Source organism: Myotis nattereri (genome assembly GCF_964212035.1).
Source record: "Myotis nattereri genome assembly, chromosome: 14".
NCBI lineage: Eukaryota > Metazoa > Chordata > Mammalia > Chiroptera > Vespertilionidae > Myotis > Myotis nattereri.
The window spans coordinates 61,183,522-61,197,475 of record NC_138089.1 but is presented as its reverse complement, the minus strand read 5'-3'; the positions used below and the strand labels follow the sequence as shown (position 1 = coordinate 61,197,475).

Genomic DNA, 13,954 nt, shown 5'->3' with positions numbered 1-13,954 from the left:
AGAAAAGGACGCAGAGGGGCCAATCGTCCAGGTCTGATCAGGATGGATTTTAAAAGGCAGCAGGAATTCAGTCAGGAGGTGACTGAGGTGGCTGGGTGTGGAGTGACAGGGGTTACATTGGGGGAAAAGCGAGGGTGCACAAAAGGAGAGAAGAAAGATGCTGTGAGGAAAGAAGTCAATGCATCTAAATGACTCACTAACTAGTGAACTAGGGACAACAGGAGTCAAAGCCAAAATCCAAGTATCAGGAGACTAGATGGGTAACATCAAGGTCAACTCATTTAACATCCTTCTCCCAAGAGTCCAAAGAAAAACCTAATGAAACATATTATTAGCCAGGATCATTTTTTTCTTTTTTAAAATATATTTTATTGATTTTTTACAGAGAGGAAGGGAGAGGTATAGAGAGAAACATCGATGAGAGAGGAACATCGATCAGCTGCCTCCTGCACACCTCCCAATGGGGATGTGCCCGCAACCCAGGTACATGCCCTCGACGGGAATCGAACCCGGGACCCCCCAGTCCGCAGGCCGACGCTCTATCCACTGAGCCACACCGGCCAGGGCCATTAGCCAGGATCTTTACAAAGACAGAATCACAAGCACTGTCTGAAGTGGGACTCACTGATGCTGGGCAGTGAAGGGAACCAGAATCTGTCACCCCAAATATGTCTTTTTGACTGAAAAATTAGTTTGAGTTGAAGGTAATTACGCAGCAGCAAGCCTAGAAAGCCCCCCCACCCCATTTCTGCCTGAGATTTTACTGAGACTAAACTCTTCCCAGCCCAGAGGGGGCCCAGAGCAAGCTGCAGGCAAACCATGAGTTCCCTCCACACCCTGCCCCCCAGGCTGCCACCTTCAGTCTAAAATGGCTTCCTTTTTCCTGTCATTTCTCTACAAATTTAATGCTCTTACTGAAGATGCTACAGAAACAGAAATTCTAAGAAACCACCTTGCGTTGCTTTTCTCCTGCCTGATGAACGCTACGCGCATTAGTAAGCGATTCTGCTCTTGTTCATCTGTCTTCTTGTTAAATAGTCCCACTGAAACCCAAGGTGAGGAGAAGTAAAGGTCTGTGTAAAGTTACGCAGCATCATAAATGAGGATACTCCCAATTCATAACTAAGATCTGTTTCATGTTTACTATGGAATGAACAATATGCAAAATGCTTTTACATAATTTTATTTGATCTTAGCTCATCTTTAATGTAGGAACTACTGTTGGCCCCTTATTAGATAAAAGAAACTAAAGTTACAGATAAACAAAACTTGCCCAAGGCCATTGAATGAGGCACTAAAATGTGGAGGCAGAATCTGGCCATAGGACATAGAATTCAAGATCCCATCACGTGAGGTGAGCAGCCCAGAAAGCCCAACTGAATTCTCTCCTGCGGTTGGTCTAGAAAGTGCCTGTCCCAGCCACAGCCCCTAAGCAGGCTGTGCCTAGTGAACTTCAAAGGTGATAGGTAAAGACCAGGGTAACTGTCCGAAGGGAGCAGCCAGCCCGGCGGGAGGAGCTGTACCGTAGCTGTCTCTCAGAGGGTCCCTCTGCCGCGTCAGTGCGGGAGCGCTGTGAGCTCCGCTGGGAAAGAAGAGCAGGTCGTCCAGGCCGTCCCCGCAGTGCATCTTGTAGGGATCTGGAGGGAAAGGGATTGAAAACTCAGCCCCAGTGAACACTGCTACACAGACAGCGTTCCCTACTACCCCACAGTGAGTGCTGATAGTTATACGTGTGTTGTCAACAGTAAGTTCAATAAATTGAGATAATGTAAGAAATCAATAAATATTCACTAATTTGAACCCAGCTCTGTGTCCCTTGTAAGTCCAAGAGCAAAAAAAGCCACATCTCAGTGGAGACAACGTGAGCGCTCAGCCAGGTCACTTGGCCTGGAGGCACCAGGCTTCCACGTGGAGGCCCTCCTGCAATCTGCTCCTCACCGCTTCCCGCTCAGATAGGCCTTCTGACTCCACAGATTACTATGAATTTTATAGAAAGTGGGTCTGAGTCTTGGTTTTTCTCTTCTGTCAAACGAGTATAATATATATTTGGCAGAGTTATGTAAGAAACACATATAATACACACACACACACACACACACACACACACAGAGGCTGTAGCACTATGCCTGGCGCAAAATAGGCATCAACAAATGGTGCTATGAAATGGTGACTGATGGATGGAGACCTGACTTGGTGGTGAACACACCACAGTGTACAGCTGTGTGTCGACTGTGCACTTGAGACCTGTACAATTTTGTTAACCAGACTCACCCCAATACATTCAATGAAAAGGAAAAAGTGTGCTATTATTACTGTAATACTTCCTTTTAGAAGAATTAAACTTCAATGAATATGAATTTCAGTTACTTTATTCAAAACAGGTTTTGCAGGGGAGAGAGCCAGAGGGCATGTGCCTAAGACGGAGAGAGCCCCGAGAGGAGGGTCACTTCCATGGCCAGGGCTGCACTTTGCTTTACTTCCCGAGCTGTACTGAGGCTAAATGTCTGACCTGAGGGGTGGCGGTGGCTTTCTCAGGCTGACGTCTAGTTTGCACTCATCAGGCACAGGCAAGCCTGCACTTACCAGTCTGGATAGGATTCACCACTTGCTCGGGTTCAAAGTAAAAGTGTGTGTTTTCTGGCCAGTTCTGGTTGTTCTGATACCCCTGGAAGGCCATGTTCTCTTCAAGAAATGCAGTGGGAGACCCTGCAAATAGAAACATGGAACCAAAGTTACAGCACACCAGTTTCCCCCCGGAGTTGAGTTTCTGTAGGAAACCTAGTACAATAAAAAACAATCATACCTGCTAGTGCCTTTGACAAAAACTTTTTAGAAAATGTATAAACCCTGGCTGGTGTGGCTCAGTAGGCAGAGCATCGGCCTGTGGACTGAAAGGTTCCGGGTTTGGTTCCGGTCAAGGGCATGTACCTCGGTTGCAGCTCCTCCCTGGCCCAGGCCCTGGTCGGGGCTCGTGCAGGAGGCAACCAATCAATGTATGTCTCTCACGTCGATGTTTCTCTCTGTCTTTCCCTCTGTCTTCCACTATGCACCGAACTTTTTTTTTTTTAAATATATTTTATTGATTTTTTACAGAGAGGAAGGGAGAGAGATAGAGAGTTAGAAACATCGATGAGAGAGGAACATCGATCAGCTGCCTCCTGCACATCTCCTACTGGGGATGTGCCCGCAACCCAGGTACATGCCCTTGACCGGAATCGAACCCGGGACCTTTCAGTCCGCAAGCCGACGCTCTATCCACTGAGCCAAACCGGTTTCGGCTACACCAAACTTCTTGGAAAGTAATTTACATTTAGTATGAAAAGCATTAGGAGCCCCAAAAGAATGCACACAATAGCCTATCATTTCCAAAATAAACTTTGAAAGACTAGTGATGGTGCTTACATATACATTTTTCTGCTGATATTTCTTACCCTTTGGCAAACCCCACGATTGTCCATCCCCTCCCCCATCCTGGAGAAGGATGTTGTCAGATGTGGGTGGCACTGTTACCCCCCACGGCAGGACCGCCGCCTCCCCCCACAGCGTCAGTCGTGAGCATGTCTGACAGAGGCTCACCCCCGTCTTCATTCACTGCTACTAACCTAGATCCCCTCCTCAAAGCTCCCCAGCAAAAGCAGGCAAACTCCCTTGCAGGAGCAGCAGCCTTCAGAATAAATGTTTGTGTCTTTTTTTGTTTTGATCATAACTGCAGTCTACTCAGAGAGTCTATTTCAGTAAAAGAGTGAAAAATTAAATTCAAAACAAAAAGCAATGTACATAGTACAATGGAAACAAGATTAGATACCTTGGTTCTCCTATAAAAGTAAAATGGGAAAACATAGGGGCTGGTTTCTATTTTTTTAAAATATATTTTTATTGATTTCAGAGAAGAAGGGGGGAGGGAAGAAGGGAGGGGGAGAGAGAGAGAGAGAAAGAGAGAGAGAGAGATATCATTGATGAGAGAGAATCACTGATTGGTTGCCTCCTGCAAGTCCCACAGTGGGGGACTGAGTCCGCAACCTGGGCATGTGCCCTGACCAGGAATTGAACCCTGACCTCCTGGTTCGTAGGTCGGTGTTCAATCACGGAGCAATGCTGGCTGGGCCCAATTTCTATTTTTGAGAAATTGGGGCATTTAACAGAAAAGGCAAGTGACTAAATATTAAAAGTACCAATTAAGTAGTAATAGCCTATATAATAAAAGGCTAATGTGTAAATCAACTGGACAGCAGAATGACCTGTTGCTATGACACGCACTGACCATCAGAAGGCAGACACTCAACACAGGAGCTGCCCCCTGGTGGTCAATGTGCTCCCATAAGGGGAGCCCCGCTCAGCCAGAAGCCAGGCTCATGGCTGGCGAGTGCAGCGGCAGTGGCGGGAGCCTCTCCTGCCTCCAGGGCAGTCAGACATCCCCTGGGGGCTCCTGGACTGCCAGAGGGCACAGGCCAGGCTGAGGGACACCCCCCAAGTGCACAAATTTCGTGCACCAGGCCTTTAGTCTATACATAAAAGGCAGACTAATTCTATCAGGTAAGATCCATTCCAAGTGCAAATAAACCCATGGCTTTTAATATAACAGAATACAAAAAGTTCATTGTTTCAGATTCTACATTGCAAGAACCTTTAAGAGACAACCACTTGTCAAGATCTGATATCAAATCAAAGATGAATATCCATTATCTGAAAAACACTAGCAAAGGTTCCTCCTCTTAAGGGCATATAAATGTGAAGCGAAGTTTCTTCATATGCTTCAAACTCAAACAACATATTGTGACAGAGTAAACACACAAAGCAGATGTTAAAGAGATGCAGAGAAATGGAAAACACACGCCTTACTTCTAAACTCTTTTTTTTTTGTAACTATACCTATGAAAAATGTTAATATTAAGTTTAGTATTATTTTAAAACTAGAGGCCTGGTGCACGAATTCGTACATGAGTGGGGTCCCTCGGCCTTCTCGCCCAGTCCCGATCAGGCCGGCCAGCAGGGAGAGGGACCGTGGGAGGTTGGCTGTGAGAATGCACTAACCACACCCCTGGTGGTCAGTGCACATCATAGCTACTGGCCAGTCGTCTGGTCATAACAGTCAGTTAGGCTTTTATATATAGAGAGATAATAATTTAAAAGTCCCTACATTTTAATATCTAGTTTGATAAATACTGATAGATATAACCCATATAAACAAAAAAGCTCTTTGGGGTCCTTAATTTTATAAAGTTTTATTGCGGTACAATTGGCATACAATAAGCTGCACATATTTAAAGTGTACAATAAATTTCAACATGTGTATGCCATCACCACAAAAAGAGAGTCAACATACTCACCATCTTCAACGGTTTTAAGCATGAAAATTGTCTTGGTACTAAAAAGTTGGAGCACTGATGACTTCAGAGTATCTGCGGACATTCTCTCTGTAGAGAATGCCTATTCATCGGGAGAGTCAAGTAAAAGATAGCAAAGCAGAAAAAGAACATAGATTGGGACAGAGGACTCGGGTACTGAGTCCCAGCTCCTAGGCAAGACCTAAGTTAACTCATTTAATTCCTCTGAACTTCGATATTCTCATCTATATCCTGAAAGGACTGTCCTAGATTATGATTACAAAGATAAAACAAAACTGACCAGGGAATAGTGTGTGTACATCCCTACATGTTATAGAATGATAAAGCAATTGTAGCAAAATGTCATCAATTGGTAAGTCTGAAAAAAACATACAAAAGTTCTTTGTTTAAGTCTATTCTTTCAACTTTTTTGTACACTTGAAATTATTTTGAAATAAAATTTTAAGTGACAGAAGAAAGCTAACTCCTCAGACTTTCAGCCAACTCCACTTTTTACAATAAAATGTTCATATATAACCATATTAGGGTGTCTTTTTCCCTAAACAGGCAAAAACAGGCTACCAACCTTCCTGATTTGAAATCAATGGTATCTGACACCCCTAAAATGGGGGGGAGACTTTTTTTTAAGAGTGCCGAGTTCTCACAATATCTGAAAACACTGAGCATTCACTGCAGGTCTCCAGCAGGACGGAGGTGACGCTCTGGGTTAGCAGTTTCTTTCTGGTTCACTATCAGATGAACAGCGTGCTTGCCTTGGAGACACCCTGCCAGACCGCAGCCTCCGTCAGAAGCCTGCAGGCTGCGTCCAAGCGCGCACAGGCAGGCGGACCGCGGGGCCAGACTCCAGCCTGAGCTGGGTTAGCTGTAACACTAAGTCTTCAGAGGTTCCTTCGCCTTCCAGACACACGATTGACTATCACTGAATGCCCGTAATAAAAACACGTGTTTCTCCACAACCTCCTTCCTCGTTCTCCAAAGAGGGTTTTATACATCCTCTCCAGAATCCTCTAGTCCAACACATAAGCTCTTACTTTATAGAAAATAAAATTCTTTGACTGCCCTTTTCCTCTACTGCAAACTTAACTATGTGAGTTCATCACTTCTTTCTTTTTTTTTAATCCTCACCCGAGGATATTCTTTCCATTGATTTTTTTAAGAGAGTGTGGAAGGGAGGGAGGGAGGGAAACATTGAGTGAGAGAGACACAGGGATGATTGCCTCCCGCATGAGCCCTGCGGGGGGGTGGGGTGGAGGGTCAAGCCTGCAGCCCAGTGCTCCAACCACTGAGCCCACCAGCCAGGGGCCATCCGACTTCTTTCCTTCATTTTTTTTCGTTTGAAGGGGAAGAAGCTAAACTAGAACCGGTGAGAAATCCACGCCCTTCTCCTCTCTAAGGACAGCAGCTGGGTAAGTGTGCCCTTTGTCACCTCCCTTGCAACCCAGCCTTCCAACCTCCTAGACTTGCTTTTTTGGGGGGGAGGGGGGGCTAAGTCAGATTGATCTGTTTTATTTATTTATTTTTATTATTATTTTTTTAATATATTTTTTTGATTTTTTACAGAGAGGAAGGGAGAGAGAGAGAGAGTCAGAAACATCGATGAGAGAGAAACATCGACCAGCCGCCTCCTGCACATCCCCCACCGGGGATGTGCCCGCCACCCAGGTACATGCCCTTGACCGGAATCGAACCTGGGACCTTTCAGTCCGCAGGCCGACGCTCTATCCGCTGAGCCAAACCGGTTTCGGCTGTTTTATTTATTTTTTAATAAATCTTTATTGTTGAAAGTATTACATATGTGCCGTTTCCCCCACTGACCCCCTCCCGCCCACCCCGGTCCCCCGCCCCAAGCCTTCAGCTCCCTATTGTCCGTGTCTATGGGTGATGCGTATGTGCACACAGGTCTCTGGTTGATTACCTCCTCCCACCCTCCACCTTCCCGGCCTTCCCTCTGAGGGTCCGCACTCTGTCCCATGCTGCCATGTCTCTGGATCCACTCGGTTCATCAGTTTATTTTGTTACTTAGATCCCACATATGAGTGTGATCATTAGACCTGCTTTTCATCCTGTCTTTCCTCACGGCTCCTCCTCTGGTTATAAGCATAGCTAAATCTTTAGCATCTTTAAAATATAGACAAAATCTAAATGGTATTAAAGAAAAAAGTTTCCCCATAAAGGAATTTATGAAGTAAAAGAAATTTAGATTCCAATTGTAACAACCCGGTTATTTAAAGAACAAATGCAACAACTGGGAGAAGCCCTGGTCCTTTACAGACGCGTTTGCCAACCCAGGTGCAGGGAGCAGGACACACTACAAAGGAGAACGGCCATGGAGCATCCCCCCCGCCGCCCCCCCCCCCCCCCCGTGCAGACACGCCCCCACGATGCACTTCTCGGGTGAAGGGGGGCGGTTCTGTGCCTCCGTGTGCACAGGTCACACATGGAAAACCCGACCTTTCTGTCTCCCTAAGCCTTTGAGTCGCCCCCTTGACATCTTGCCAGGGAAGCTTCGGCATCTCCGCCTCATTAAATGCAGGTCACTGTTGAGTCCACATTTCAATAAACTGACTGAGCCGCTAGAGACACTGCTAGCTGTGTGAGCCAGTACACTAATGTGGACTCTAGTAACTGAGCCCGTGTTAATAAACTAGGCCCAACACAGAATTATATTCTACCCTCCTCGGTCGAAGATCCTTAGAATACACTTCTACACGTTCCCCAGGTTTCTGCCAATGTATTATTATGAGAATATAGCAAATACTGTAAACATTTTAGGATCTGCAGGCCATGGAGTCCCTGTCACATACCCTTGAGCAATACAGATCTGAATTACACGGTTCCACTTAGATGCAGATTTTCTTTTCAATAAATACTGTAAAGTATGTTCTCTGCCTCGAGATCTTCTTAGTGATGTTTTCTCTTTTCTAGCTTCCTTTATTGTAAGACAGTATGTAACACCTACAACATATATGTGTTCACAGACGACTTGTGTTATCAGCAAGGCTTCCAGCCAACAGGAGGCGATTAGTAGTACGTTTGGGGGAGTCAAAAGTTACAGACAGATTTCCGCCCAGCTGGGTGTGCTTCCTCACCAAGACCAGGTGGGTGTATCTTCACAAAGGGCGGCAGGGTGTCAGTAATTTCATGGTAGCTACTTGACCAGTGCTCCATAGACAGCCTACTAAAACATGGACTGATCTATGTAACAGGGGGAAACTCTACCTCTGATAGTAATCATCGCTCTTGAAAAGCCATAACCTATCAATCAGCTTCTCCACTCAGTTCTAGAAACTGAACCAAGGCAGAACCTGCTCAGGAGGGGCCCTGCACTGCTTCACAGCACCGACTGTGACTCCTCCTCCCCACTCCGAGGCCACTTACTGGAGTGAGTGCTGATGAGAGAACAGCAAGCACCCAGACCCTTTGGGGGTTGCTAATTCCTGGTGACTCAAATGCCCCTGTGGCTTAGCAGTCAAAGTGAGGGCTGGTGACAGTCAGGCAACAGGGGGAGTGCTTCGCTCAAGTCCGACTCACAGTGGACCCAGCTGTCCATGCACTGATTTTGTGGTCATTTCCTCAACTCCTGGAAGAACTGGGAACAGACATACTTGACAACTGGCTGACGCCCACATTAGCTCTCCACTACCAACTAGTTGGCCCAATTGACAAGGGTCGTTATAGAAGAGACTAGGTGGGAATCCACTAGAACTTCCCTCTCTACCAAGATTTTAACCAGGCCCTGGCTGATGTGGCTCAGTTGGTTGAGCATCATCCCATGCACCAAGAGGTCACTGATTGGACTCCAGGTCAGAGCACATGCCCAAGTTTTGGGCTCAGTCCCCAGTAGGGGGCATGCAGGAGGCAGCTGATCTCATCGATGTTTCTCTCTCTCTCCCTCTGCCTTCCTCTCTCTAAAAAATTAATAGAAACATATTTTTTTAAAATATATTTTATTGACTTTTTACAGAGAGGAAGGGAGAGGAATAGAGAGTTAGAAACATTGGATGACAGAGAAACATCGATCAGCTGCCTCCCGCAACCAAGGTACATGCCCTTGACTGGAATCGAACCCGGGACCCTTCAGTCTGCAGGCTGACGCTCTATCCACTGAGCCAAACCAGTTAGGGCAGAATCATATTTTTTAAAAAGATATTTAACAGAAGCAATACCGTACCTCTAGGATAATTAAAGAGTTTAATGCCACTTCCAACACTGGAAAGAAACAAAGGTGGTGATATCGGTCACACCCCGTTTAACTAGACCGGCCTGGGCAGAAGTCAGGTGGGTGCTGGCGAGTGGCTGTGACCTACCTAACTTACCAGATGATCCCATCTGGCAGCCTGACACCACTGGGCCCTCTGCTAATGACCTGGCTAACGTCTTTTGTCTCTATCAATTGGCCAGGACCATCAGAAGCATTTTGCTTTTACATGCATATGAGACTTGCCTCAGGGCTACGTCAATTCTACCATCATCTGCTCAGAGGCCTTGAACATTAGCACATTCCAAAATCTATCACACAAGCCCACTACACTGACACAACATTGGGTGTTAGCAGAGATTAAATGCCTGAACTGGGGCTGAAGGCAAATGAGTAGTAGAAGAAAGAAGTCCTAGGTATCAATCCTGGTCTTACAACCAGATACAGAATTAGAGCTGGGATGGAGTTATGTTCTCTGTTCTGTTTACATTTACTAGTTGCTGATAGATCCTCCCTTCCCCCAACTGGTGGGCGGGGTATCATGTAACCTACAGCCCAGAAATACCTGAGTGACTAACCAGGTACCTTATATGGACTATACATTGGACCACCAATCCACACCTGCCAAATACCCTAAGCCCTTGTCCTATATGGACAATACAGTGAACCACCAATCAGCGTGCGCCGAGTACACTAAGCCCCCCATCCCTTCCCATTCCGCCCCTCAAAAGGCGTGCCCACCCCTGCACGTGCTGCTGTCTTCCCCTTGTGAGGCAGCCCGGCAGGTGCTTCTCCTCTAATAAAGCCTGTAGTCCTGGTTTTAGGCCTCCGTCTGATCTTTCTGTTGCCCTAACCATTTCCTCTCTTCCTTCTTCCCAGTATTGTAGCTGTTGGAACGTGACTATCGGTCTCTTGATGACAGTAGCCAAAGGGCGACTGCCTCCCAGCCGCACACTCCGCTCCACTGCCCTGCTGGCCATAAGGGAGCTGGGCCCTGTAAACGTTTCTCCTTGTCGGCTGGCATGACGTTAGCTCAGTGGAGGGCGTTTAAAGCGTTTAAACCAGCGTTCACAAGTACCTTGAGATGGAGCATGTTCACCATAAGCTTCCCGAAGTATATGATCACTTTCAGCAGCACTTTACTTCAAAATAAAGTAATGAATTAAAAATTCCCGCAAATGCTCTTTTACTGGCACGAAATTCAACATTTTTTAAGTGTGAAAATATCTATGATGTTAACACCTTCAGCAAATTTGACATATGAAGTTTTGAAGCTTGCTGTCAATACAGCAAAATAGCATGCATATCAAATCGCATATATATCAACGTATGTGTAACTCCATCTATTGAAAAAAATCCTCATTATTAACCGGTACACCTGGTCTTTTTTTTTTAACAGCCACCCTAATGGGTGTAAAGTGGTATCTCATTGGATTTTTATTTGTATTTTCCTAATGATTAGTGATGGTAAGCTTCTTTTCATGTGCTTCTTGGCTGTTTGTGTATCTTCTTTGGAGAAATGTCTGTTCAAGTCCCCCGCTCATTTTTAATCAAGTTGTTTGTTTTAATGCTGTTGAGTTATAGAAGTGCTTCATATATTCTGATATTAATCCCTTTTCAGATATATGTTTTGTAAACATTTTTTCCCACTCCGTGAATTGCCTTTTTGCTCTATTGATAGTGTCCTTTCATGCAGAAAAGTTTTTAGTTTTGCCCTGACCCGTTTGGCTCAGTGGACAGAGCGTCGGCCTGACTCAAGGGTCCCAGGTTTGATTCCGGTCAAGAGCATGTACCTTGGTTGCCGGCACATCCCCAGTAGGGAGTGTGCAGGAGGCAGGTGATCTATGTTTCTCTCTCATTAATGTTTCTAACTCTCTATCCCTCTCCCCTCCTCTCTGTAAAAAATCAGTAAAATATATTTTTTAAAAAAAGATTTTAGTTTTCATGTAGTACAGTTTATCTTCTTTATTTTTATTGTCTGTGCTTTTGGTGTCATATCCAAGAAATCATAGCCAGATCCAATGTCATCAAGCTGATGCTCTGGATTCTTCTAAGAGTTTCATAGTTTTAGCTCTGATTTTTAGGTCTTTGATCCATTTTAAGTCAATATTTGTATAAGGTGTAAAGTAAGGGTCCAATTGGATATCCAGTTTTCCTAATACCATTTGTTGGAAAGATACCCTTTCCCCATTAAATGGTCTTGGTGCCCTGTTCTAATATCACTTGGACATATATGCAAGGGTTTGTTTCTGGCTCTATTCTATTCCTTGGTCTACCTGTCTTTATGCCAGGTTTACACTGATTACTGTAACGATATGGTAAGTGTCAAAGTCGGAAAGTGTGGAACCTCTAACTTTATTCTTTTTCAAGATTATTTTGAAATTCCATATGAATTTTAGGGTAGATTTTCCTATTTCTACAAAAATGGTGGTTGGGATTTTGAGGAAAAAAGAAAATCATCTTTTGAAAAAGCACCTTAAATCTCCCTACCCATAACGGACATTGCACTCCATTTTGAAAGCTCCTGGAAGCTCACAGTTGCAGTAATCCTTTGTAAACATCCTCTAATCCACACCCCAGAACTTTTCACAAGGAATTAATCCTTGAATATAAAAAGCACATAAAAGTTAATTATATTATTCAAATTTCTCCTTTAAAACATTAGAATGAAAGCCCTAAAATATATGAAGCAAAAATTAACTAAACTGATGCCCCTGGTGGGGTGGCTGGAGTTGGTTGAAGTGTCATCCGTACACCAAAAGGTTGCGGGTTTGATTCTTGATCAGGGCACATTACCTAGGTTCCCGGTTCAGTCCTCCATTGGGGCATGTACGGGAGGCAACAGATCGGTGTTTCTCTCTCACATCAGTGTCTCTCTCTCTATATATATAGTATTCATATGTTACTTATGGAATTACAAATAGATTAAAATCGATTAAAAAACAAACAAACATATCATCTGGTGAGGATTATAAAAAGAAAAAACTTAACTGAGAAACAGATAATTCAACAGTGATTGTTGGAGGCTTCGATACCCCACTTTCAATAATAAAGAGAACAACTAGACAGAGACCAACAAGGAGAAGAAGACATGAATAACACCATCAAAGACATTTTAAAGAAAACTCCACCCAACAGCAGAATATACATTTTTCTCAAGAATACATGGAACATTCTCCAGGACAGACCATATGTTAGGCCCTCAAACAATCCTTTAAAAGGATAGAAATCGTACAAAATTTGTTCTCCAACCATAATGAAATAACATTAGAAAATGACAACAGAAAGTAGTTTGGAAAATTCACAAATATGTAGAAATTGACAGCAGACTCTTAAACTGCCAATAGGCAAAGAAGTCACAAAGAAATTTAGAAAATATTTTGAGATGAATGAAAATGAAAACATAACACACCAAAACTTACAAGATGCAGCTAACGTAGTGCTTAGAGGGAAACGTATAGCTGTAAACGCCTACATCAAAAGTGGGGGGAAATCACAAATCAAACACATAACCTTCTACCTCAAGAAACCAGAAAAGGAAGAGCAATAACCCTAAAGCAGGCAGAGGGAAGGAAGTAATGCAGATGAGAGTGAAAAAGAGAAAAAGGCAACAAAACTATAAGTTGGTTCTTTGAAAAGATCAACAAAACTGACAAAGGGCATCTAGACTGATTAAGAAAAAGAGATGACTTAAATTACTATATTCAGAATTAAAAGAGGAGGCATCAACACCAACCTTACAGAAATAAAGTGGCTTATAAGGGGATAGGAAGAAGATCCTCTGTGATATGACATGATGTGGTAGAAAAGGCACAAAGGCTTATTAGACTAGGTCCAACTTTGAGTTCCATTATTAACCTAACTTCAACTTCTTCAAATGAAAAATGGACATACTGAAAATTCGTGCACTCGGGGGGAAGGGGGTCCCTCAGCCCAGCCTGCACCCTCTCACAGTCCAGGACCTCTCAGGGGATGTCCACCTGCTGGCTTAGGCCTGCTCCCTGGGGGGATCGGGCCTAAGCTGGCAGTCAGACATCCCTCTGGCAGCCCGGGAGCCCTTGGGGGATGTCCGACTAATGGCTTAGGCCCACTCCCGGGGGGTGGGGGGGCGGGCCTAAGCCATTAGTCGGACATCCTTAGTGCTGCCACAGAGGCAGGAGAGGCTCCCACCACCACCGCTGTGCTGGCCAGCCATGAACCAGCTTCTGGCTGAACAGCGCTCCGGCTATGAAAATGCACTGACCACCAGGGGGCAGCTCCTGTGTTGAGTGTCTGCCCCCTGGTGGTCAGTGCATGTCATAGTGACTGGTCATTCTGCCATTAGGGTCAATTTGCATATTACCCTTTTATTATATAGGATGACAATTGGTGGGTTAGGTGTAAATGCTGCTCAGACACTAACATTACAGAT

At 44.7% G+C, this 13,954-nt stretch overlaps 1 protein-coding gene across 1 annotated transcript in view; it reads right to left on the bottom strand.

The window, feature by feature from the left end:
* MAP4 (microtubule associated protein 4) overlaps positions 1-13,954 on the bottom strand; it is a 107,498-nt gene that overhangs the window by 39,578 nt on the left and 53,966 nt on the right. The window contains exons 4-5 of the mRNA XM_081106321.1: positions 2,584-2,706; positions 1,524-1,637 (exon numbers count right to left, since the gene is read on the bottom strand). Coding sequence (XP_080962447.1) covers positions 1,524-1,637; positions 2,584-2,706 — 237 coding nt within the window. The remainder of the gene's footprint in view (positions 1-1,523; positions 1,638-2,583; positions 2,707-13,954) is intronic.